Here is a 26,819-nt window from a genome sequence, read left to right on the forward strand (position 1 = left end):
TCCAATCACCGAAGGTTTGATTATTTGAAACGTTAGCCGAAATTCTTTACAACTTATGTACAAGCTAGGGCCGAACTACAACGCCCCTTCATGACAAGAACATTTTTTATTTTGCTACAGTTTTATACGCGTGAATGCTCCAACTCGCTTTCCGTTAAAGATCGCTTATCAAAACCATTCTACATTCAACGCAACAAACTTTCAAACTGTGTATAGTACACAGTAGCTTGCCATTTTACTTCTAATTTTGAATTTCAGAGTTATAATAAACATATTTCTTTATTGTTGTTGAATTACATACATTACAGTAAATTAGGCCTACAGCTTTATAACACTTTTGTAACAGCTTTTATTTTGCTGCAGTTTGCAAAAATCTTCGAGACGCGTGAACGCTCATAGGTTTTCTATTATTGCTGTATTACTATATTAACAATATTGGTTATTTTAATAATATCAGTGCATTCTACGTATAATATTGGCCAACATTGCATTTCTCCTATTGCAAGGGAGAGATATAAACGTGTAATATTTTCCTTTCATTGTTGTTGTTTGTCATGACCAAACACTTTTTAAATAAATTTTCTAAAAAACCTATATAAATACCAAAACTTCTCGATATTGCTACCTATGACGTTTTGAAATGTAAACAAAATTGTGTATTGGTTTTCTATTATTACTATATTAATAAAATTGATTATTCTAAGAATATCAGTGCATTTTACTTCTAATATTGGCCAATATTGCATTTCTCCTATTGCAGGGGGAAAATATAAACATCTTTCCATTCATTATTGCTTATTGTTGTATATAATAACACCCACACCCAGTACATTACAGCTACCATTGCAGTTATCCTATTGCACTGCAGAGCCATTTGATTGCTAATATTGCATTTCTCAACCATCAGTACCCTTTATTTTTTTGCCAATATCTCTGGCCATCTCTTTGGTCGTGGGCTGTATGACAGTGGAATTTCTAGTTTAATAAATATTTCAGCCCATAGTAAGTTTGATCTTTTTAAGAATTCATTATTTGTGACCTTGTCTAGCCACCTAATGCTCCTGATGTTCCTCAGTTGTCTCATCATTACAGCGTGTAGTTTCTTTACCGTCCCGAGTAAAGAAACTGCTCACTCAACAGTATATCAGAATTGCATGCACACGATTTCAGGATTTTTATTATTCCTGATTTCTAACTTTCACTATTTGAAAGATACACAAACCTTCTTTGCCCTCTCATACAGAGACCGCTCTTCTACTATATAGATATTTACCTTTTCATGTTATACTTCTCCGGTGGTGAAAACTATTACTGTTACATAGCAAATTCATTGCTATTGCCATTATGACACTATTTTGGAATAACTAAAGTTGCTTCTATTTTTATTTTGGTAGATTAGAGTTAATTTATTTTCAAAGCAGATTTGGTCGTAGCCTCCAAGCTCAATTTAGATCTCACATATTTGCATTAGTGAAATTATCACAAAGCATTCATCAAATGACTAGCTTTACTTACAAGCACTGAACCCAAACAGACATTGCCAACTGTTCTATTTTAACTACTATATAGTTTGTTTCATTATTTCAAATTTAAGCACAGTTAAAATTATTTTATTGTCTTACTGCTAATAGTTCCAGTATCACTAATTGGTTTAGTCGAGATTAGCTCTATAGTGAACGAAGCACCTGCCTTTTATACTCAGGTTAGTAGACATCCACCCTTTCACATTTCACATATGGGAACTTGCTCTCGTTTCACATGCCACATATGTGAGCTTGTTATTGTTCCCCATTTCACATAAGTGAGCGTATTATGCTTTCACATGCCGCATACTTGAACTTGTTATGCTTTCACATATCGAAAATATGACCTCGCAGCCCTATAAATTATTTCTCATATGAAATTGTTACCATTTGACATCTATTTTTACGCATGCCCACTCATTGCTGTACCACTTATCTGTCAAGCCTTGTTTATTGTTGTATATCTGGAAGAGAATGGATTTTTAAATAAAAAACAACTCCGAACCACTTGATTCTATAGGCAGTGCTATTGGGTTCTAAACGATTTGTCGCAGACTGAATTTCTATTTTCAGCATAAGTAGAGTTTTTCTCATTCAAAAATAGTACCCTGATGGTCCAGTGGGCCGTGAGAAATCATCAGGTGTAATAACTATACGTACAATTAGTGCAGGTAGTAGTGTGTTGGGCAGCCAAACCAAAATCATCACTAAACGGTCTTTTCATACAAACTTTATCCAATCAGTTTAAATGCTATATTATGAGCGTGGTTAGTGAGCCAAAGTTTTGTCACTAATAAAGAAGGTGCAAATCACAGTAGTACAAGCTCTATGGTTGTAATAGATTTTTGAAGATGCTTTTACTTCATGACCATAAGTAAGATTACAAACATTTCAGGCTTCAGAATATTCTTTTGTGACTTTTGTTGGATGACCAAGCTGATTGGGTCAACTCTTTTAAAAAGCAGATGTTATTCGCTTGTGAACATTCCTCCTTGTGGTGAAAGCAGATCAACTCTGAGAACTGGATAGTGCAAATCTGCTAACCGCTGAAACTTGAAAATACGCTTTCAAATCTACTACAGCCATAGACACACCTTTATTCTTTCGATAAATATTGGACTTACAAGTGGTTGGTGACAATCTAACAACATGTTTTGCAGCCTATTCTAAAAATAGTCTAAAAGAGTTAATCTAGGGTGAAACTGTTTTTCATTCACTTTTTTCAGATGTCTGATGTAGCACCAAGATGAGGTGGTTGTAAAAATAGATTTTTTGTTGCTTTATCCTTATCTATTTAATATTTTATTCACTATGATTTAACTTTAGACAGATGAGTATGTCTTGCAAATCTTTTCATAAAGAAAAATTTAAAAATTTTTTTAAAAAATAAAAGACTTTGTATAAGAGGTTATTTGTGCTGGTTTATTTTCTCAAACAAAACAAATTTAATAACATGAGTCATCTTCTTTATTAATTTTCCCTTTGCTCTTAGTACACCTTCATACTTGTAATGAAACTCATCATTTCACAGAGTCACTATGTTTCCTGAAGATGAAACTCTTCTACTAATAGGCTTATGGTTCATGTATTGACAAACCTTTATTTTTTATTAGCAGTACGACTTTTTGTCAAGGTGACAATTTATTGCAATAAAAATATCATTTTACAATCACGTGCTAACAGATTTGTTATCAAGTCTCTTCATAGATAGTAGCAGATAGTATTTATTATGAAAGGTGGCTGTGACTGGCACAACCAGTAAAGCTGGAAACACAGTTTTCAGGTCTGAATTAAACAATTCTGCACTAATTATCTCAGACCATGCTAAATTAATCCATCAACCTGGTAAGCTAAAAATGTTCAAAAAACTTAAAAATATTTGAAATAAAATGCAGTAGTTCTTCGAACAGAATATAACAAAATATGAAAAGTAGTTGTGCCTGTTGTAGCACATTAGAGCCAGAAAACTGTATACCGCATATCAAATAGAGATTGTGATACAAGCCTGTTGATAAAATAACTTAGTGCATAAAAGTGCTTGGTTGATATAGGAACCAAATTATTCACCACAATTTTTATGTGAAAAGATGCCAAAAAACGTGCTGCTATAAGATTGTTTTTATTGGTAGAATAGAAGTGTTTGGTTGATTAGGAAACCAATAATTATAGATGTAGAAACCAATTGTGGCTGCTCATTGATTAAAGGTGAGCAACTTCCTTGTAGACTTTTTATAAAAAAAAAGCTAAAACAGCTATTTTTTAACTTGAATGATAAAAAACATAATTTTAGACTTGGGCACTAATAGCCACCATTTTGGTGTTGTTTGGAGTTAGGCTCTCTTTCATAATAAATCCAAAAAAGCCACCAAATTTTGCAACAAAATCAATTAATACTGATAAAAAATGTTTTAGAGATACCCAGCACCACCAATTTATACAAGCAAAAAAGTTAACTTTCGTAGAGATCATTGTCTATCATAACTGTTGTCGTTTCATTTTCTGGTTTCTGTTTCTTCTTTACTGCCAACACAGATGAGTACTGATCAGATGTGTCTCTGTCTATTTTGTACCTGCAAATAATTCAAATAAAAATTTAGCAGGGCTTTTGCTAAATAACATCCATCCGACTCATCTAATTCACATTATAGGTTTTATCTGTTTACTGAGCAAACGAAGGATGCATTTAGCCAAAAATCTTTGTGATGTTTGCTAAGCTCTATACATATTTGAGGCTTATATGATTTGGCATCACGATCTTCCCTTTTGGCTTTCCCATTCATGGGTCATCTCCACAAATGGCATATCCTGGTACAGAATATGTCGGGATCATTTGCTCATGAAATTTTGGTACAGGAGCAATTGTAGCTGGATGCCCATCCTAACATCACCAAAGGTCCTTCTGTGATTTAAACCACTGACCTACTGATTATTTGCTGACTCACCAACCACTGCGCCACGGAGATTTGGCACCATGATGCGATGGAAAAACTCGCAGAAATGCTGTTTCCTGCTTTAGAACAAAACATGTATACGGCCACCTTTTTTCTATGAATAAAAATACAGTCAAACATGGATAACTCGAACTTCACGGGACCGAGCGAAAGTGTTCGAATTAACAAAGCGTCCAAGTTATCAGAGCACTGTCACAAGTCCATGTATTTACTTATTTATTAGTAGATACATGTACATATACAAACTATAATATAAATCAAAAGCACAAATGGCTTGTTTCAAATTAAATGCTTCTAATGTAAAGTTTAAAACGTTTTCATCAAAAAGTATAGAGATTTATTTATCACTTGAGATTGGTTCGTTGTTTGAGGTGATGTTATTGCCAGGACATTTTTTAGATTGACATTAGCAAAACTTGATCGTTGTTGAAATGCTCAAAAGAAAAGACATCTTTTTCTTTTGAGCGTTTTACCCACGATCAATTTTGCCAATTTTTCTTGAAGTTTATACAAAGATTACCTCACTTTACCTCGCATCCTTTCTAAGCAGATGTTTGGTATAAATCAAATTTCACCAAACCTTTAGAAAAGTCGTTGACAAAAATATTTTGCCGATGGTGGTAATAACGACCCTTGTGAATTACGAAAAGTTGAGGTTTACCTCTATGGCTTGGAATAAAGTGATTTTCTAAAGCGATAACAACCGTTTCGGTAGCCATTGGGCAAAAAACAGTTCGCATTAACAGTGTTGAGTTTGAGTTATCTATAGCAATTTATCATTACGTGGGAACGGACCAAAGAAACCGTTCGAATTAACCATGTGTTGGAGCTATCCATGTTTGACTGTACATTAGATTTTCTAGTTTTTATGATGCTAACTTCTTTATATATCTCAGCATTTGTCGGTTGCCGTCGGGATGTCCAGTTGTAGCAAGAAAGTTTAAAGACGAAAAACTACCTAACTCTAGATTTGAACTTATAACCTTCAGCTCTCTACACAGGCATACTACCCACTAAACTACAATTCCAATTGACAATGCCAAACATTATTTGCGCACAAATTTATGCAGTGCTTGCAGAGTATTTGCATAACCAACACGCAATGTCATGCCACCTGATAACGGCAAGCTGACTTTACCGCCCTTATTCTTGGCCTAGCTTAAGTTATTAACTTACCTGACTTACTGGAGTTCATTGGGTAATTATTGTACTACTCCTGCAGTGCCAGGAAATCAGCTAGTCTTTACTATAATAATAGCCGTGCCTGTCTGTCTTTAGCCACAATTGGAAGTAAAGAAAAGAGATTACACCAACTAAGGTTTAAACTAGTGACATTCGGCTACACAGCCCGACTTATTTATATCTTTTAGCATATCAGAATAGCGGTTCCCATACTTATTTCCTGTGCTTCATCAGCACACTCGACAATCTCTCACAACACACTAGAGTGACAGGGTACTAGCAATTAGTAATATTTGATGTGTCAAGGAAAATATTTTCTCAATTTTTTCCTCAAAGCCCAGTTGTCTGCGCTATACTAACATCTATACTAATAGCATATGTTCCCTAAAAATTATGCTACTGTCACTGTAGGGTTTATCAAACTCTGCATTGAACATTGCTCAGTCTGTGTTTTATACATATAATAGAGTTTGATGCAATCAACTTGCTTATAAAGAATATTTAAGTTCTTCCAACATTAAAAAATCTTTGAAATAGCCAATCATTTTGGTAAAACCACCAGACTTTTTGATCATGTTTTAATCGTTTTAGTATTCAAATTAAGCAAAAAATAAAATTGTTTGCTTTGACAAACATCCTTAACATTAAAATAATAACGATTTAAGAGCCTCAAGTTTTGAAATTAGTTAAAACGATTTATTTAAACAGGAAACCTCTTCAGTTAAGCCAATCACAACACTAAACAAAGCATACCCTAAGACACTTATGTATTCGCGTCATCTAACTTTTGAATTTTTGTGGAGTCATCCTCTCGCAAAGTTTCATGAATGAAACTAAACTAACGTAACGAACGAGCAAAAACACGAAATTAAATAGCTTTGTTCATTGATATTCACAATAAAAACGTCATATTAGAAATGCAGGTAACTTTCGTGTGTGGTTGGGCTCATTGGGAAATTTCTGGTAAACTCGTTATAGCCAGTGTCGTATAGTTTTACATGTTTTTATAGTTTTACACGTTATAGTTGTAAACTATACGGCTCTAGTTATAGCTAATACACCGAATGAGCAGCACGGCAAAGCAAATTAAGATGAACAAGTTTTTATTGGAAAAGCCAAGACAAATGAAGAAGATGATGATATCAGTTTAGTCACCGAATTTGTAACTGATAAAAATGAAAGTGTGGTAGGTGAAGTCATAAAATTGAATAATAATTACTGTATTGATGAATTTTATTACCAACCAAAAACAATAAGAACCCTCACAAAGTCCAACCATGTTATATAGTTCTGGTCGTGAAGTTGGTTGTTATCTATTTTCTTCTTCTTGGGACTTGAGTGAAAAAGACATGTGAAAGTCACGGCGAGAGGGACCTAAACGTCATTGATAGTCCACGAAACTAATGGCAGCAAGCGATCAAATTGAATTATCGATCTCACCCACACAATTCTAAATGGGGTTTACAAATACAAACTAGTCCCTTATTGAAATGTTTCTCTTACTAGCAAACTGGACCTGAAGAATCTAATCTGTTTGTTCCACTGCATTTATTTTTACATCACTATATTTTCGCACTCATCAGAGCCGGGAAATTAAGTTGCAACAAAATTTTACTCTGTGTTCTACACACGAAACTAAATACTAGTGAAATAAAAAGTTTTCTAGGGTATGAGGCTTAGTGTCACAGGGAAGTGGTTTAAGATATGCATTTCCTTCAGTCCCTGACTATGTTCCCAACTCTCAGCATATTTTTAAATAAACCATTTGAAACTTCATTAACATTTTTCAGCTAAACTATATTCACCACAGATATTTATTGCATCAGCTGATAGTAGTTACAGTATATGTCCAGCTACATTATTTCATAAAGTTGGTTTTATTGCTTTTTGTGATGCTAGGCATCACACTAAGCTTTGACACATTGCCTTAAGCAAAAATTACTGTCACCTGTCTGGCTCTGTCCGAGCAGGTGCCTTCATCATAGGTACTTTTTTTTCAAAAACTTGTGATGTTCAACAGCAAAGGCTTGATCCAATTTTGACTTAGTTCATGGTTTTATTGTGCTCATATTTACTACAAAAACTGCTAAACATATAAAAGGTAAATCTCGCATTTAATATTACTCCGTAAATAACAAAACCCTAAACTAGATTATTGAATGACTAATAAAAGGTTGCTCTGGAACCATGGAAATTATCCCACGACCAAACAAGAGCGAAGCAATTGATTGGGAGATTTATGATAAATTCACATGTGCACACAACTCCCGAAAAATTATCCGTTAACGGCCGTCACCAAACCCTTGCAACGAAATCCTATCAACAAATTTAACTATTTTTGAGTAAAGTCGTTTAAGTATAATAATGATACAAAACGCATATAAACCTATTTAAATATGTTACCAAGCCTTTGAAAGGTTACCACAAATTCCTAAAACTAACCCATCTGATCGGATTATACACAAATAGACAGATTAATTTGGACGAAAATCGCCACAAAACGCTTGAAAAGCTTCATAAAAGTTAAGACCGGAAATTGAAACGCCGAGTGACAGAGAATAAAACGATAATGTCGTGCGCATTTCACAAAAAATAACGTGCACTTTTCACCAGTCTATAGCATTGTCGAAGGTTTCTGTAATTAACGTAAGAGTACTGAAATCGTTTCAATTTTGCCGATTTCAAAGTAACTGACGTTTTAGACTCCTGAGTACTTCGGTATTCTAACTGTTGTACAACGCAGTGAAAGTAAAGGAAATGACGATGATATTTTTTTCTAACGATTCTTATGAGATTTTAAGATTATGAGATTATACTTCTGAGATTATAAAAACTATGACGTTTTTAAATGTAAACGAAATTGTGCATTGGTTTTCTATTATTACTGTATTACTATATTAATAATATTGGTTATTCTAATAATATCAGTGCATTTTACTTCTAATATTGGCCAATATTGCATTTCTCCTACTGCAGGGGGAGAGATATAAACATATAATCTTTTCCTTTCATTATCGCTGTTTGTTGTATATAATAACACCCACACCCAGTACATTACAGCTACCATTGCAGTTATCCTATTGCACTGCAGTACCATTTGACTGCTAATATTGCGTTTTTCAACCATCAGTAACCTTTCTTTTTTTCCAATATTACTTTAGACGTGGGCTGTATGACAGTGGAATTTCTAGTATATATATATATTATTTATATATATATTTTCATAAAAAATATACCAGTATATCATTTATAGCCCAAATATATTTCCACAAAGAATATATCATTTATATATATGTTTCCGTGGAATATATATATTTGTGTAGAATATATATATATATATATAAATATATATATATATATATATTCTACACAAGCCACAAGTGCCAGGCTCAAGCAACGCTTCGGCCACTCAAATTTACACGTAGGTGTTGCCACTAATGTATCGCTCTGTCAAGACTGCTTCCTTGGTAAGCAACTTTGCTATCTGTACACGTAATCTCTGAGGCAATGCTGTGACTAAGGCCGGTGTCTCACCGTACTTCGTCTCTGACAAACAAAAGATTCAGGCCAACTCAGAGAACTCGGCTCTCTTCACTTTTTTTACTCAATCAAGACGCTCTTATATTCTAAGGGGTGCTTCACTCGGTTTCCTTGGCTCGCTCAGTTAGCAGCTCAGCTTCTCCTTAGAAGGAATTATCTGACCAGACATTGCTGGTCACTAACAGGCAGAGTGTCAACCAAGTGTGACTCAACATAAGCATCTCTGTGTGAACCAGATTAGCCCATAGAAGCAGCTTAGCCAAATCACTCTCCTTCCCGGGTGCTGGAGATCCCACTACCTTGTTTGAGCAAGTCTACCCAGTGCTCATACGCACATATGTGGACTCCTCATCTCAGCCTAGCTGAACAGCCAAGCTCTTTCCTTCCTCTGTTTCTTTTGACTTTAGCAGGCTCAACATTTATGCAAGAGAGTTTACTGTCTCCCCTGGTTGGATCATGTCTATAAGTTTGTCAAAAAATAGATCGTTGTCCTGGTATAAATATCAGTATATCTCCAGGAGAGTACTTGCTCACTGTATAGTGCAAAAGAAAATTTTTTCTTGCCCATTAATTTTCCGAGATCACCAATTTTCATCGCTCTCTGTAATCATACGCTGGAGGCGTTCAGAATTGGCTGCCACTGCCGATAGCCACTCCCACTCTCTATCTCACTGATCTGGCTGCCGAGTGATACAAGCTAGCTGGGGGTTGTGCCGATGACACCAGGTGCACTTTGTTTCAAGCTCAAAGGCCAGACTGGCGATAGACTCGCGGGTTGAGATGACTCCTGGAGCATTGCATTTCTGTTCTTCGAGCTGCCTTTGAAGTTCTTTTAGCCAGGCCTCCAGCTCTTAGCTAAACTTTAGGCGTTCAGTAGCATCAGCCCTGTATTTTGCCAATTTCAATTCAGCTTTTAACCTGGCTTGAAGTTTATCCTCCTGGCCCTGACCCCTTTCATATTTGTACCATTACAAGGGTCCATGGTAGCTGGCGCTCTTCCTAGCTCTTCTGAGCAGGCATGGAAAGGTTTCATCTAGCTCCTTGTTGGTGTTTCCTCGAGTCAAATCTGAGCAATATCACAGAGTCCCAGGATAGCCTCAGGGTCAATCCTGGGTTGGTTCCCTAGCTGCTGTGGCAGCAAACAAGCCCACATGACTGACCACCTCGCGCATTGTTCTAGCAACTCCTGACACGGCTGTTGGATTTCCTCTGAATCTATCTGATGAGAATCGACCCCTTCATAGCAAACTACCTTCAAATCAGTCCCACGTCTCTCAGCTCAATAAGCTTGCACTGTCGACAGTCCTCACAGGTCTGTCGGCTGAGCTTATCAGCATTTCTGGGGCAAAGTTTGGTGTGGTGTTCCAGAGTATATCGAAACTTGGCTAAAATTTCTAGTCTCCTGGCTATCTGGTTTGAGGGCTCCTTTTGCCGGCCTAGCTATTGAAGAGAGGCCTGGTCTGTACTCAGAAACAGCTGCTGTCCATAAAGGTAGGGCCGGAAATGCTTCACGACCTTTATAACCTCTAACAGTTTTCAACGGGTTACACAGTAGTTCCTCTCTACTGGTACCAAGGACTTGCTGAAAAGGTGATCACCCTCACAGTCCCTTCCTGTACTTGTGATAGCACAACTCTTATTCCATTGGTCTCGGCTGTATTCTCTTGGCTGGCCAAGCCTTCTTTGGCTGGATCTTTTTTCATGCCGAGAATCGTCCCGGTCATGGCATCGGTTAGGCAGCCGATCCTGGCTTTGGCAATCTGCCATTACAACTCTTTATTACATGTAGCTTTACTAAAGTAATTATACTTCCAATAATTATTTTAGTTCATATCTATCTTTGCATTTAAATACATTAACGCAAACATCTCTGCAACTGTTAGACTTCTACAAATCATTTACAGTAAAGAATAACTGAAGGAATAAGTAAATAACTAAAAGATTGCTAAATGTATATTTAACAAATTGTGATTGATATTTCAGTTTTATGACGTTTTTGTCTGATCGTAAATGTCTAAACTCAAAACTGAACAACAGTGAACACTATTTGTCACAATTAGAGGTTTATCTTATATAGTTATTAGCTCAGTATTAATTTATTAATCGGTTTTTTTGGAAACATTGGTCAGCTTTGTGGCTGCTACAAGTCAAGTTTACAGCGAAATCTTAAAATCAGAACTATTTTATAGATAGCATATATTTTATCCTTGCTATGCAAAAAAACGATTAACCAATGAAGTTGTTTTTTATGTGTATTCTGTAGTGTTCAATAAGGATTTCCGCGTATATGAATTTGAAATTATCATCTCTATATACTGTATGTGACCACACTGTAATTACGTTTTTAATGACCCATGAATGAATCCACTATTAGAAGGCAGGAGTTTGGTTATTGTAGCTTATAATCAATCGACTGTTTGTAGTCTCAGCAGTACTTTTGATAGTGCATCAACACACATACACTGTCCAATGTCAATGGACACTCTCGACTTGATTGTTACGCACTCTTGTATATAGCAATCAAGGTAAAAGTGGGTGAGGTATGTATGATTTTGAGCCATAATTCTGTTGCTTATCGTGTACTTTGTGCAAATTGAGAGTCGAAATACAGCAAAAGATTTTAAAGCTCATTTTACTCCCTCATTGCTCACTTAGAATAGCATAAAATTAATAGTAACTCAAGAGACGTTTACCCTATTTATAGAAACATTTACTTATAACGATAAATTTTGCTAAAAAGTTCTCAACTAACCTGTCTATTGCTTCAGTGTTTTCATACTCATCTTCAGGGTCAGCCAGCTCATAAATTCCCGCTGAACTGTCGGCAATAGAATATTTTCCATCATTGTCATCAGCAAGGCAGTAAATTTCTCCTACATGGTATAGAACTTGTTTGATATTTGCATTATCATGGTACAGTTCTTTTAATTACATGTATATCTAAATCACACTTTTGTGGGAGTATGTGGGAAGTATTCTTGTTTGGAGTGAGGCAAGCAAAACTGATCAAGGCATATTGCTGAACAGTGTTTTGATGTACATGTAAGTTAAAATAAAATTATAAATTACAGCATATTGATCGCGGATTGAAATGGCAAGTCATTATTAATAAAATATAAGACTAGGTAACTCTTTAAATTTTCCAACTGTTAACTGTCAGCTGTCAACTGACAATTCTCAACTGTCAACTGGCAACTGTCAGCTAGCAAGGTTCTAATAAATTTGAAGGGACATTTAAGTCAGTAGTTACTAAAATGTTGAAAAATTTATTAATTTCCCAATGCAATTATGAATAAATTTTACAATGCCTAATAAAAAAACCATCAGTATATCATTCAATTGTGTTAGAATATAACGTAAAACTGCAAAAAGCCTGCTTAGAGCAACATAATTTTAATAAAGTACTAGGTAAATGGCCGGCGTCGCCCAAGTAAAAAGGTCTTTGCATAGAAAACTTATTTTTGTTTAACATTTAACAACAGTTACCATTCCAAATTTCAAACTTCATATCAAAAGAAAAATATTGTGAGCAGTTTAAATAAATTAGGAGAAAAAATAAAACAACTGTAAAGATTTTCAAACCTTGTCAAACATTTGTAACTTTCATACCATGAGGAAAGTGTTTTGTGAAGGTCAAGTGAATTAAGAAACAAAATAAAACAACTATAAAAGTGTTTCAATGTAAATGTGAAATAATTAGCAAGTAATAGCTAAATTAAGTCTGTTTTGCTGCGATCACAATAAAAGATGATTTGGCAATGATTCAATCAATACAAACTGAGAAAACAAAATAAAAATCCTGAATAGGTTGAAATAATACTAACAATTCGTTGCATAAAAGTACATGTATGTGTGTATAAAAAAGGTTACTGTTACAGCAGAAGATATCTATCAAAACTTTGAATACGATGATACTGGTACCTCTCGATACTGGTACAAATGTAATAATGAGATACTGTAATGTCTGACCAAACGGAGAGAGAATTAAGAGGCTATTCCTACTTGAGATAATACAATTGTCTGCATGAAAAGTATTGGTCTAAATTGACTTTTCGATTGAAACCTTTTGAAAAATTGGAAATAGAAGTTCACGAAAAGTCAAAAAAGCATCGGCTGTTTCATAGAGTTCCTAGAGTTTAAATTAATAACTCTATGAAATTCTATTGTCTTCATAGAGTTAATAGAGTTTGGATTATTATGTCATTTAGCATATAAAATTGGGAAAAAAGTGTATAAAGTATATAGTAAAGACTTGGAATCGTTAGAACCTCCGTGGTCTAGAGAATCGGTTAAAGAATTGGTTTGCAAACATGTGGTTGCAATCTTCGTGAGTTCGAGTTAGGCAGAATGTGAAATTTTAATATCCAAGATTTTAATAGCTATAGCCGAGCAGACAATTGTCCGCATGAGAAGTATTGACCTTGACTGCGATGTAGCAATTGAGCGTGACAAAAAACTGAAAATAGAAGTTTACGAAAATGTGAAAAAGCATCGCGTTTCATAGAGTTGATAGAATATCAATAATTACGTCATTTAGCGGTGCAATCAAGAAAAGGATGTATAGAATATTTAGTAAAAGCTATGAATTGTAAGGGCTTTTGTAGTCTCGTGGATCCAGAATTGGATTGCACACCTGAAGATGCAATCATCGTGAGTTTGAGTCCAGCAGAATGCAAAATTTTGATATCGAAGATTTTAATAGCTATAGCCGGACAGACGAACAGATATCCAAACAGATTACAACAAACTTTGAGAAATATATATATATAGTATAGAAATATAAATATATATATGTAGATTGAGAAGGCTATTAGGGTCCTAATCAACCAGCCCTTTTTTATAGAGAACTGAATGTATGTACATCACATTAAGTTAGCCTCAAGCACTCAGCAAGCTTACCCTTGTTAGAATCATTTTGATGGCCTTCAGTTGTAGAGGTTGGGGAGCCATTCACTTGCCCCTTACTGTCTGAGTTTCTGAAATAGTATCATGATGGTAACCTTGTGTAATAAAAGCTTTACACGTTCACAAAAAATTAGAATGAATGAAAACCAAAACCTTTTACTATTTATGAGCCTCAATCAGCTTCTTGAGAACATTATTTTACTAACATTTTTTTAAGAGTAAACATCTCGACAAGATTACTGTAATATCTAGTTATACATCAATAGCAACCTACATGGACGTTAGTCTTACCTATTTTTATTTTTGCGGATGAGCAAGAAAACTACAACAATGACAAGAATAAGGAGAAGGAGGGCTCCAGCACCTGCCCCTATGTAAACTGGAAGCATGTCATCAGTTGGACTATCTGCTGCTGACTCTGGTGAAGTCGTCTGCTCGGTAGCGTCAGTTGCTGCTGTATCATCAGTTGCTGCTGTATCAGAGTCTTTTGTAGTTGGTGTTTGAGCTAAAAATTTTGCAAGAATCAGAATGCTAGAAATATTCAGCTGCAATTCAACTTAATCATTTGCAAAGAGATGTAATACAGTATAGACAGACAGACAGACCAACAGACAGACCGACATATAGATAGATAGGTTGAAAGATAAACAGAGAGATAGATATGGAGATCAATAAATGGATAGATAGACAACCAGACAGATAGGCAATCAGACAGACATACATACAGACAAATAGACAGTCAGACTCACAAACAGACAGACAGACAGATAGACAGATATATGGACATACAGACAGACATATATGAAACTTATTATCACCGGCCAATGCTGTTCAAAGCAAATTAGACCATGAGACAAAGAATAAATTAAAAGTAAAATAAATTTACAAATAGTAGAGTAAATTATGTGTATTGGAAGAAAAAGCTCTTTTTGCATAAGGGTGTCCTATAATACTGGCATGGTGTTACTGTCTAGTAGAAGTTGTAGCAGTTTTTCTTGAGAAATACAGTGTAGAATGTAATGGATGATCAGGTAGATTAGAGATGCAGTTTGAGTATTTTAGACAGCGAGTACCTAATAATACAGTCAGCTCATCAACGTTAAAGGCAAGATGAGGAACCAATGTGGCGTCTAATGACTATCACATGAAGAGCTTCTTACGAATGCAGTGTAGGTAGTCCGACTTCCAGTTTAAATCGCTGCAGTCTATAACCAGAGCCATCGACTGCTCAGAAGTCCAAAAGCCTGTTAAACATTCTACTCTGTATTTATTAGGACTCGTACGCTCTGCTGGTTTTGAGTGAGCTATAGCTGGAGGGCACGCATCAGGCTCTGGCTTCTCTAAAATTAGTATATATTTTTTAATAAATGAAATATGGTGTAAAGCATCCCCCAATCTGAATAACAAAATGCAATGGCACTGGTAAAATTACCTATCGGGTGTTTCTGAAAAGACAAGAAAAGTCAAAATACGGTTTTTGTGCGGTCTGTCCTGATTAAGAATATGTAAAAAACTGGGTCAGCATGTCCAAAGTTAGCATTCCCATTCAAACATTCTTTTTCAACACTGTCAGATCAATAAATGAGTAAATTATTTAGTGTTTTGTATCTCTGTTTATTTTCAAGCAAATACCCTAAATGATCTTAAATTATTTTTGACTCACAAGCTCCTTTAACTACTAGCATGTAATAATTTAATAAAAATATATTAATGTAGTTTTTAGAAACAATTTCTCAGTTCAAATAAATCACTATTAGGCATTTCTATTTTCTTCAAATGCTTTTCAAAAAGTTTTGACCTTTTTTGCATGAAAAATACTTACTAATACATGCTAAAATAGATGCTCTCCAGTCACTAGAACAATTAATGGTTTGTTCTGTTGTGTTCATGTCTGTCCAATAACCTTCCTGGCACTTGATATTGTACAAATAACTTTGAGTTGTCTCCTCTGCTGGGTGAGCATAAGCCAGCTTTGGAGGACAGGCGTCGTACAGAACTGCATAAACAAAAACAACTCTATTAAAACTAAAGTAATGGCTCTATCTATTTGCTAGCACAGTGATAAAAGCTTCAATTATGCTCAAAAGCTGTTCCAATAGTAGTACAAGAGAGTTGTGGCCTTTTAAACAGTAACCTTGCAATATACATGTATCACCATTTTTTTCTTGATTTGAGCAATGCTTAGTATAGCGCAAGCATTGCCGCATTTCCTCATATAGCAAAAAACTACGGAACTGGTGCAAAAAATATCCGTGTCAATCACTGTAGTAGTCTTTATTGAATGTGGAGCTTTAAATGATAAACTTCAAAGACATTAGAGAGATAGTGGCATTGTTACAATGCTAGTAGACATAACGGCCGCTAAGAGAGTTTTACTATGAAAAGTACAACTACTCTGGATACAAAATTACTAGAATGGATAGCTATAAGAGAATATCTGAATACAATAAATAAGTTCAGTTTCTCTCTCTCAAATTTCCGAATAAACATCCTCCATAAGAGGTGTGGTTATGTGGAAATTAATTACAGGCTGGTTTTCGTAAAGTCAATAGAAATCAATGGTAACCATGTTTTGTAATTCCTAACCTATTGCATTATATAAAACTAAAGCAATCGTAATTTAAACAGTTTCTCGGCTATATTGGTTTATTGTTATTAATTTACAATGAAAAGAACTACTCTTTGAGGTTATTTATATTTATTTTATTGTTAAATAATTTTGGAAACTTGGTATAAAACAAAATTTTGGTAAATTATTTCTGGTAATAGCAAACTTAGATGAAGGTCCTGATAGAGATTTAGTTTTTAATATTAACAGGATATTACAGCTCATGGCAAATAAAACATTAAAAGATTGCAAAATTAGACAATGACGTCTTTGTAAGATCTGCTTAAAAATATGTCTTAAAATAAACTTTCCTTCGTAAACTCGGATCTTTATATTTTTGCACGACTCGATGCGTTGAAAAATGCTATGAAGGACCAATTTTTGAAACATAGAAATACAAGAAACAATCGTTGTGAAAGCTTAATAATAATTTAAAGACAACATTAAATCCTATGTAGATGAAATAGATGAAGCCTCCCAAAGCTGGTCGCTTAGTGAAATGGTACCAATCTCAACAGCGTAAAGTGTGTTTGTGTTTAGACTCGAAAGGCAAGATACATACAATTAAAATGACAATGATATAAGCAGCAGTTTCAAGTGCATCTAAAAATTAATTCTGACTCTGTCTTAGGTTACTCGGGTTCAACCTTTAATGACAGCAACCACAAATCATAAATCAGATGATGGTCTAAATTGGGCCTCTTTTAGATAGTTTAAAGAGTGGCGAATATAAACACCAAAATTTTTAATGTGCTCCAAGCTTTTGACCAATTAGGCTTACTGAGTTTTCACAAGTCAGTGTACTTGCAAACTGTTATTTAGGATTACAACTTCACTATATCAAGAGCTGTGTCCGTCTGTATATTCGGAGCTACAGTCGAAGGTTGAAAAAATGATTGCATAATATAGGATTCGAACCTTCAACATTCGGTTTAACTACCAAAATAATACCATCTGCACTAATCAGCTATTTTATGGCACTGCAGAATAGCTGCTCAGATAGTTATTTTCTGTGTTTTGTCAGCACAGCTGACAATTTCTCCCTGCACACTAGACTGCCAGTGATTCATAATGGCTGGCATAGAGATAGAACATTCTTGATTTTTGGAAATGGCAATAGTCATTTTGCTTACCATTTTCGAAAAATGTAATTAGATATTTTTAGACCTCGTGCAGTACCAGTTACTTTTTAGTCAATAAATAGGCTGAGCATTATATATGGGTACAAGCCTTGGACTTAGTTTATAAAACTAGCAAGAATTTACTGAATTAAAAGAGAAAACAATTCCCAGATAATACATACATGCTGAGCCTTCTGATGGTGTGTCACAGAGCCATAACATTACATACTGGAACATACTTATAAATATATATTAACTTTTTATATACTGTTTATATATTAAGAACTTAGAAAAACTACTTTGTTGAGTTTTACAACAAAATTTAAGTATAAATGTCTCTTATGAGATAATTGCAAAAAAGATGTTTCTAGTATCCTATATCAATTTGTCATTTTTTAAATAATAATAGCAAAAACATTTAGCAATGAGTTTGTAATTTAAAATAAGGAAATGCCACTGCGGTTAGTCTGATTTGAAGAATTGAGACTTGTTAAGTTTGTGTTACCTTACCATCATATTGCAAAAGGAAGCCGGCAGATGTACCAACTCTCGTTTTAGTAACAAACTCAAATGAAATGGTTTCAGTCAGAGGCAGCAGATCGATAGTGATGCCGGTCTTATCACCACAATACCATGTGCTATCATCTCTCCAATAACCTCGCAACCCAACAATTCTCAAATAGTTTTCACAGAGCTCACCGTCGTAAGTTGACAAATTAAAATAGAGAAAGGTCAGCCGAATAGTATTCAAGCTAAATAGTCTAACTATAGTCAAAGTTTTGCTCTGGTCGTCTCTATAATGATTTGATACATTTTGTCCTTCATCAAAGTTGCTGTGGCTGACAATGTATCCTCCAGTACCAGGTTCTATCTCTTCTTCTCTTCCCATAATATATGCCACTGAAATTATAACAATGATTACAGTATGAATTGTAGAGACTCAAATGGATGTATGTTTCTAAACCCATTACCATTATCCCATTGTTTGTACCAAGTTTACTTGAGAGCGAATCTCAAACAGAATCTAGTGAAATGAAATATTAGTTCTGTTTGAAGGGTCACGAATCACCAAAATGTTTCTGTCCATTTCATCTGTCTCACAGACTTAGTCAAGCTATAATTCATGTAAGCCTGAACATCATTACTTTCCTTCAAATAATTGACCAACAGCATAGGTACAGCACCATCCAATAGGGAAACAACAAAGGCTATAATTGTCCAATCATATTGATCCCACTTCTTGAATTTATGGAAGCTAATACTACTTGGTCAGCACCAAACTACAGCAAATGGATGGTTTTGGCCAAACGAACTTTGTTGCAGGGTTTCATTTTGGGCTGCTGGTGAAGGTCACTGTTAGAGGTCGGCTAGTGAAGGTCACTATTAGAGGTCAGTTTAGGAAGATAGCAGTTGGTGGTCAGCTTATGAAGGCCACTGTTAAAGGTCAGTTGGTGAAGGTCGCTGTTAGAGGTCAACTGGTGAAGTTCAGGTTTCATACACACTCACATGTTAATGGTTTATAGCTCAGATAAACCCATCAGACTGTACAAAAAGCATTTACAATACTGTCGTTGTGTATCCAATAGTACCACCATATATAACAACTGCTACAACTCATCTAGGAAAAGCTTTACAGAGAAATGAGCAACTAGGCCAGGAAGTGAGTTGACTCAGTATACACCTTTTATGTTAGTTCAAAGTTGATTAAAACATGAGGCAAAGAATCAATAGAGCTACCGACTAAATATAACTACCAATCATTCGAGTTGCCAACTAAATAGAGCTACCAATTAAATATAGGTCTATTTTGAGTGGTAGCTTTATTTAGTTGGTAACTCAATCAATAGAACTATCAACCAAATAGAGCTACCAATCAATAGAACTACCAACTCAATCAACTACTACTTTAGCGTGTACCTCTGTGAGAAAGGTCAAGGAGAGCAAATTTCAGCATAAGATGCAATTTTTCAGGAGTTGTGTACACAGACTTGATATGAAAGTGCATCAATAGAATAACTTAACAATAGTATAAATAGGTAACTACTTACTCTTGACATCAATTTGAAAGTTGTAGATGGGACTATTGCTGGGCGAGTGAGTTCTCAATCTGTTGGATTCATTAGAAACCTCATTTCGAATAAATAAAACAGCAATTGTTGAATCTGGGCGTGGTTCAAAGTGGAAGAGCTGTCCTGAGTTTAGGCTAAAAAGTCTCTTATTAAATTTTAGCTCCTGCTTCTTTTCATACGTCAGAATCTGCACTCTATCTGTCGACTCCGAGATGACATTATTGTATTGTAAATAAAACCCAATCCATAGTGTAGAAGGAATATTTTGTATTCTGACATAGCAGTGGCCTACAAAGGGACAGTCTCGGTAGTAATCTCCAGGATAGCAGGGAGAGAGTATAGATAGGGATCTAAGGCTACTCTCCTGATTGCTTTCAGATACGGTGTTTGTTGTATCTTGACAGTTGAATCCAGATTGCTTGCTGTAGTTGCCTGTAATAAAATACTGAGTCATATTAGGACATTAAAGTTCAGCATTTACTCATGATGTCAATTTTATGGTTTTCACAGACATAGTACACATTCATATGTCAAAAGTTGGTATTTTTAGTTAGGCACTGTTTGTATACATATAGAAGCAATCACTAAAGACATTTACAAACTTGCAAGTAAACCAGCATAGACTTGCATAGGATCAGCACTTTTTAGTACAAGTGGGATAACCAAAGCTATGAGATTTTATGAATGACATTATTTCAAAATAATTTAGGTTTTATATAATTATTGTTAAGCACTGTGACAGAAATTGAAAGCATACGTAACAGATAAAAAAGTGAGGTGTACGTACCACAAACAATGATGGATGACTTACCTGTAAATTGTCCACTCAAACTTTGAATAAAACAAAAGAGAGTTATACTAAGAATATTATTCAACTCCATTATCCATACGATATCTTCTAATAGATCGGTTACTCAAACAGTATAATAGTCAGTAGAGAGTACGGCTGGACACTTGCTAGTAGTACTCTCAAGTGCTCTCTGCGTCTGAGCACAAACATGCTCAGTCATCAGTGAGAAGAGACACGCTTGGGTGCCCCTTTGCGTTACAACACACTCTTTTTGCTCGACTGCGTAACTCACTGATTGCAATGTTGATAATAGATATTCATCTCACTCCATCTTACTCCAACTTTCCTGTTGGGAATATTCTGTTGCATTCTATTATAAACAGTCTTGTTATAAGAAAAAGAGTGACTTAGATAGTTTGGCAAGTTTTGTTCAGTAGCGATGCATATCATCCTATGTGTTAGGTTTAAGCATAATGGGGAGATTACCAGATGCCTTCACGCAGCAAAAGAATTAGCTCTTATATATGAGGTTAATTCAAAAATTAGATATAATACTATTTACTATAATAAGAGCCATGTCCATCCATTCGTTTGTCTGAGGTCATGGTTGGAAGTTGGGAAAATATCGCACTGTACAGGAGTTGAATTTGTAACTTTCATATTGGTGGGCCAACGCTAATAAAGGTCAGTTTTACCACTCTGCCAGGCAGATTAATACAACTGCACCAATCAACCACTTTCTTACGTGTTGGAATAATTTTGCGTGCACGTACTTATTACGCTTGATGATTTCTTAAAGACACTCTGAACAGTCAGGGTACTAGTCTTCAGTATAAAAAACATTTCAACTTATTGAACTGAATGAATTGGTATGAAGCACAAACAGCCAAGGAGACCAGTTTTTAACTAACTAGGACTGTTGAAAGTTTTATAGGCCTACATGATGATAATGAAAGCAACTGAGTCATAACAAAATACTGTCTCAAATACTTCTGCTGATTATTGCAACACTTCGAATGAGTCATTTTCAAATGTTTGTAAATTAATGAAATAACTTGTTTACAGTTTGTCAACTGAGGAAATAGAAAATATTTGTGCTACCCGATGTCATAAACGTTCATTAACATGCAAAAAATTTGGACCAGTTTCAACAAGGTCTAAATCGTATTCACATTAGTAACCTTAAAGAGTCAGAAGTATTGAATGGATGAAGGAGGTATTAGTCTCAGGCTTGAACTCAGCAATACTTACCAAACCATCGTGGTGAAATAGGGATTAAGTAGGTTGTGATTGCAACTCTATCACATTCCAAAGATAACATGACTAAAACTGACTCAGGGTTCTGAATTTTGCAGGGAAAAGATAACACATGGAGTATAATTAGCAGCAACCCTGGCAATCCTGGGGGTTCTTTCATTCTTAATCAGATAGCCTACAGATGAGTATTTAAAAGGCTGGTTCTCAGAAACCAGACAAAGTTTTGTACCCAAATGTTCTTGGTAACTTGGTGGAAAGAAAGAAGCACAGGCATGTGAAGTTTGAAAGGAATTGGCCAACAAATATGGAAACGCATTGAATTTCCACATTTTTTACATTCTCCTTCCACATTTCAGCAAACTAAGAGACAGACACGCAAATACAAAGTGAGATTTATTAATGAAAATACCTGACACAGATCACGAATTTCATAAGATTTGACAGAACTCAAGGGTTCAGGGAATCGAGGGTTCATTTGAATTCTCCACCTGTAAGAGTTTATCATCTATGTACCATCTATGGCTGACATCCTATTGACAAAAGTTTGAGGTAGCCGGTTCATTATACAGATTGCAATGAGACTAGGGCACACATCAACTATTATGTTCGCAACTATATGATAATAAACTGAATCAAGGAATGACTAGAATCTGATATAAAGATGTAGCTGAGAGGAATTTAAAATGGTGACAGATCAATACAAACTTTTAGAACAAATATATACATGCTATCGATTGAGCAAAAGTAAATTTATGAATTTCATTGCTTATATAGTTTCACAATTAATGGAATTGACAGACCCTTCAGGAAGTAGCAAGTGCTATCATACCCTGAGCCCTCATGTTCATTAATCACCCATTGCTATATCTCTTGCAAAGCATCTTTCTAGTTTGAATCACAGCAACAGCTGATGAAAGACCAGATGAAGGGCGGATTAAAACAGCCCAGTTTTCCTTGTAGAGCCAGTCTGTCAAGTAAAGCACCGATTATAATAGTTGTCATGCTTACTTATTATTTTCAATGCCTACCAAACTAGAGGAACCTTTATCATGTTATAATAATGGCACAAACCGGTTCTTGGACAACTCTTCAAGTAAAATTCTCTTTCCCCAGACAAATGGTGTTCGTCAAATGCTCCGTAGAACAACTGTTCCAATAGAACATTTACCACCTCTAATATGTTTAAAAAGTTGCAGTAATAATTTAGAACAAAGAAAGAGTTATAAGCCCTTAACTTACCAATGCATTTGTCAATGCGTTGTTATCCGAACAAATGGAGATCACGCATCACTGACTTTGTCGAAAGTGAACATGGTAAAATGAAGCTTATTTATGAAGGCTAAATTTCCATCAACCACAACGAAATAACGCCTACCTGTCTCTCTTACATAATGAAATTCAAACATTCAAAATCTTTTTGTGTATTTTAGTCCATACACCTCACAAACCTTCCAACATAAATTTAGAATCCCAAATAATCACCAAATTTCAGTTCCTTATGATTTACTATTGGTGAATAAAGCTACTTGATATGAACTTCTGGCTAGCAGTGAATTTTCTAGCAAACTTGCCTAATGTTTAAACAGCCATACATAAGGCTATTCGGCACACAGAAGCAGTATTCCTACAAGTAATAACTGCGATAATTTTGTTACTAAATTTAGCATCAATCTTTGAAGAAAGTGCTATAATAAGACTAAACTTTTATATTTAGTTTTTAAATGAGTTTTGAATAATGGATTGATTTTAATGTCATTTCAAATTAACATGCCAAAATTGCTCCTAAAAAACCTCTATACCCAAAAGTTATGGGATGGAATAACTTTTGGGTGCAGAAGTTGTATGCCATGTATACCATACATGGTCAATGTTGGCATACATGGCACACAACTTCTGTTGTATGTCATGTATGCCATGCTGCTTATGTATCCCAGTCGGTCTGCCATAGTCAACTGGCTGGCCGTGTGGACTGAGTACGTCCCTCCCAGCCATCAGGCTGATAAAAAATTGCCCAGTCCAGCCAGGCCGGGAAAGACTCAGGCCAGCTCGACTAGACCGAGATGAGGAGATAGGGAACTTAGCCGAGAAGAGGCCAGGCCTGACAGAAGTATAACCCACCAGCTGCCAGTTAGTAAAGAGCTGACTGGCCGCACGCCGAGCCAGTACTTAGGAGACTGACCAGCTTCCGAGCTGGCAGAAGATGACCCTTTGGCTCTCTGGAGATGAAGGCGGAGCCTAACCCTTCCTCAATGATAGACAAGAGGCAAGACGATCGATAGCCAGCCGAGCATGGTGAACCTCACTACCTATATGCAGACATTTGTATGCACAAACATTGACTGTATTTCGATATATTTATTCAAATAGATATATTTATAGCTTTCTACTCGATCAAGTGTTTGATTCACTGCACAGATGTAAATGTTTTGTGACAGTTCCTTTACAAATTATTATCAAGTTGTTAGGTTACAGTAACCAAATGCCTGCATTTGAACAAATATTTATTGGATGCAATCATCGATCTCTGTAAACAAATTCCACTTGTTATTGAATGTGTGCGCATGTCTGTCTGTTAGTTTGTATAAACTTTGTGTTTCCACATCATTTGGCCGACTTTGTCCAAAGTTCAGACGTATAAGCTTAACGACTTTCTCTACGCCGCTAAAAGTACTCAGTTTCAGAACTTTGTCTAATTCTAAAGAATCATTTTCTTAAACACCCACCTGCAGGCTATCTGTTTGAAATGGAAAACAATTTTGGTCATCGGCAGGCTTGCTGCCGTCTTTGATGAAGTAATTACTGGGTCAGTCACTTTTCACTGAGAGAGACATGAAGAAGATATTTAAAAGTTTAAGAATACAGTTTTCACGATAAAAAGAATAAGCATAAAAAACCTAAATAATCAATTAGTTATTTTTTGCTAGTAGAATTGATGGACTTATCTATATCAGGAAACAAAACTAGCCTAACCTTACTAGTCTCACTTTGAAACTAGTAACAAGTAGTACACTAGTAACTAGCCTTCCTTTGAAACCACATCTTTGCGATGTTTTATTTGAGGCAAGAAAGACAATTAGTTTTTGCATCAGTTTCTAGAGTGTAACCGCAGTCAAAATAACATGGTCAACAGAGCAGGAGTCGTTGAAACCAACACCATAAACCGCTAAGATCAAGGTTTCACACCAACAACATGACCTACTAAGTTAAACTGGCTTATAGTGAAAAAGAGACTGGTATTAGAGCAGCATAGGAGAATGAAAATTCAGGTTAGTTGAGTAGCATGCGATTACATCTGGCTGTCTAAGTGTAATATCACTAGGCTTGAACTGTGTGCAATGACCTGTCCACCCTTTTTGATTATTTAGTAGTGTGCTGCATAATTAGTTTTTGAATGTTGAAATATTTTCCTTAATCTTGCACTGGCTGCAGATGTTCAACAAGTTTTTGCAAGAAAGAAGGCAATTTTTTGTCAGTGCATGCCTTTTACTGTTGAGGCCATAGACATAGACATTTGCAGCTATTACAGTCTTTTGTAACTAGTTTTATTTTTATTTTTATTATTCAATTAGATGAATGTCCAACTTTGCTCGGGTGATAAAAAGTCTTTGCACAGAAAATATATTTTTATTTAACATATAACAACAGTTACCATTCTAGCTTTCAAACTACATATCATGAGAAAATTGTTTCGTGCAGTTCAAATAAATTAAGAGAAAAAATAAAACAACTGTAAAGGTTTTCAAATGTAAAAGAATTAGCAAGTAATAACTAAATAATGTCTGCTTTGTTACAATTACAATAAAATATGCTTTGGTAACAATACAATTAATGTGAACTAAGAAAACAAAATAAAAATCTTGAACATGTTGAATTAATAATAATATTTAGTGCGTAGAAGTGAGTGTATATAAAAAGATGTTACTGTTGCGGCAGAAGCTATCCATCAAAATTTTGAATACGGCGATACTGGTACCTCTTGATTCTTGTACAAATGTAAAAATGAGATAATGTACTGTTTTTGTCTAATACTTTATCAGACCAAACAGAGAGAGAATGTAGAAGCAATTCTTATAAAGATAATATATTTGTCCGCATGAAAAGTATATAGCCATTACAGATTAAGCGATTGAACCTTAGGAAAACCTGACAATATGAGTGTAACAACACATTTGAAACGGCACATTTGAAAATTACCAATTAAAAAATAGATAACCAGTAAAATTTAACAAACTTTGAAAAATAATTGTTAAAAAACCTCAAAAGGTAATATTAATAATTAATAAAAAGTACATGTTTAGCATGCGCAATCGCAATAAGGTTATATAAAGCATTGAGAATAGTAAGATTGGCTTACCCTAGTGGCTACGCTCGCTTAATAGTAAACTTGCAGTTGAATGCCATGGGTTCAAATCTGGTACAAAGGTGTTTTTGTTGCTATAACTTTAATGCCATATCTGGTCGAACAACCGACGTGTGATAAACATAGAATTATATATACAAATATGTTGTTTGTGAAATCATAATTTTATAACATTTTTTATGTATCAGTGGTCATCTGTAAAGCATTCCTATATATACAAGTAAAATGCTATTCACTTCAGTATGGGTTCTAATACATAAACATCAAAATTATGTGAATTATATTTTAGCTAAGTTTTCATACACTTTTAAATTATGAATGCTCCAACAAAAATAAATTTTATGCCGCCATGTAACAGCCAATTACCGCGTGGTATAAAATGATACTAGTAAATGTAAGTAATATAATAAATCAAAATAAATATGTGAGAACAAACTGTGCAGACCATAGGTATTTGCAGATATTATGGTTTCAAGTTAATAGCCTTATTGTCATTTGTATTATTTAATCTGT

General features: G+C 35.0%; 1 protein-coding gene across 2 annotated transcripts in view; it reads right to left on the reverse strand.

Moving 5' to 3' along the window:
- Positions 1–3,229: 3,229 nt before the first annotated feature.
- LOC137387438 (uncharacterized) overlaps positions 3,230–26,819 on the reverse strand; it is a 50,830-nt gene continuing 27,240 nt past the window's right edge. The window contains exons 1-9 of one of the 2 annotated variants that reach the window (XM_068073863.1): positions 20,711–20,839; positions 19,879–20,331; positions 18,341–18,730; positions 15,924–16,097; positions 15,262–15,441; positions 14,393–14,606; positions 14,096–14,172; positions 11,949–12,069; positions 3,230–4,093 (exon numbers count right to left, since the gene is read on the reverse strand). In XM_068073863.1, the coding sequence (XP_067929964.1) occupies positions 3,973–4,093; positions 11,949–12,069; positions 14,096–14,172; positions 14,393–14,606; positions 15,262–15,441; positions 15,924–16,097; positions 18,341–18,730; positions 19,879–20,331; positions 20,711–20,780 (1,800 nt within the window). In that variant the 5' untranslated portion in view covers positions 20,781–20,839 and the 3' untranslated portion in view covers positions 3,230–3,972. Of the gene's footprint in view, positions 4,094–11,948; positions 12,070–14,095; positions 14,173–14,392; positions 14,607–15,261; positions 15,442–15,923; positions 16,098–18,340; positions 18,731–19,878; positions 20,332–20,710; positions 20,840–26,819 lie in introns of those variants that run through there. The other variant, XM_068073864.1, reaches the window with a different exon arrangement.

This window comes from Watersipora subatra, chromosome 2 (assembly GCF_963576615.1).
Source record: "Watersipora subatra chromosome 2, tzWatSuba1.1, whole genome shotgun sequence".
Classification (NCBI taxonomy): domain Eukaryota; kingdom Metazoa; phylum Bryozoa; class Gymnolaemata; order Cheilostomatida; family Watersiporidae; genus Watersipora; species Watersipora subatra.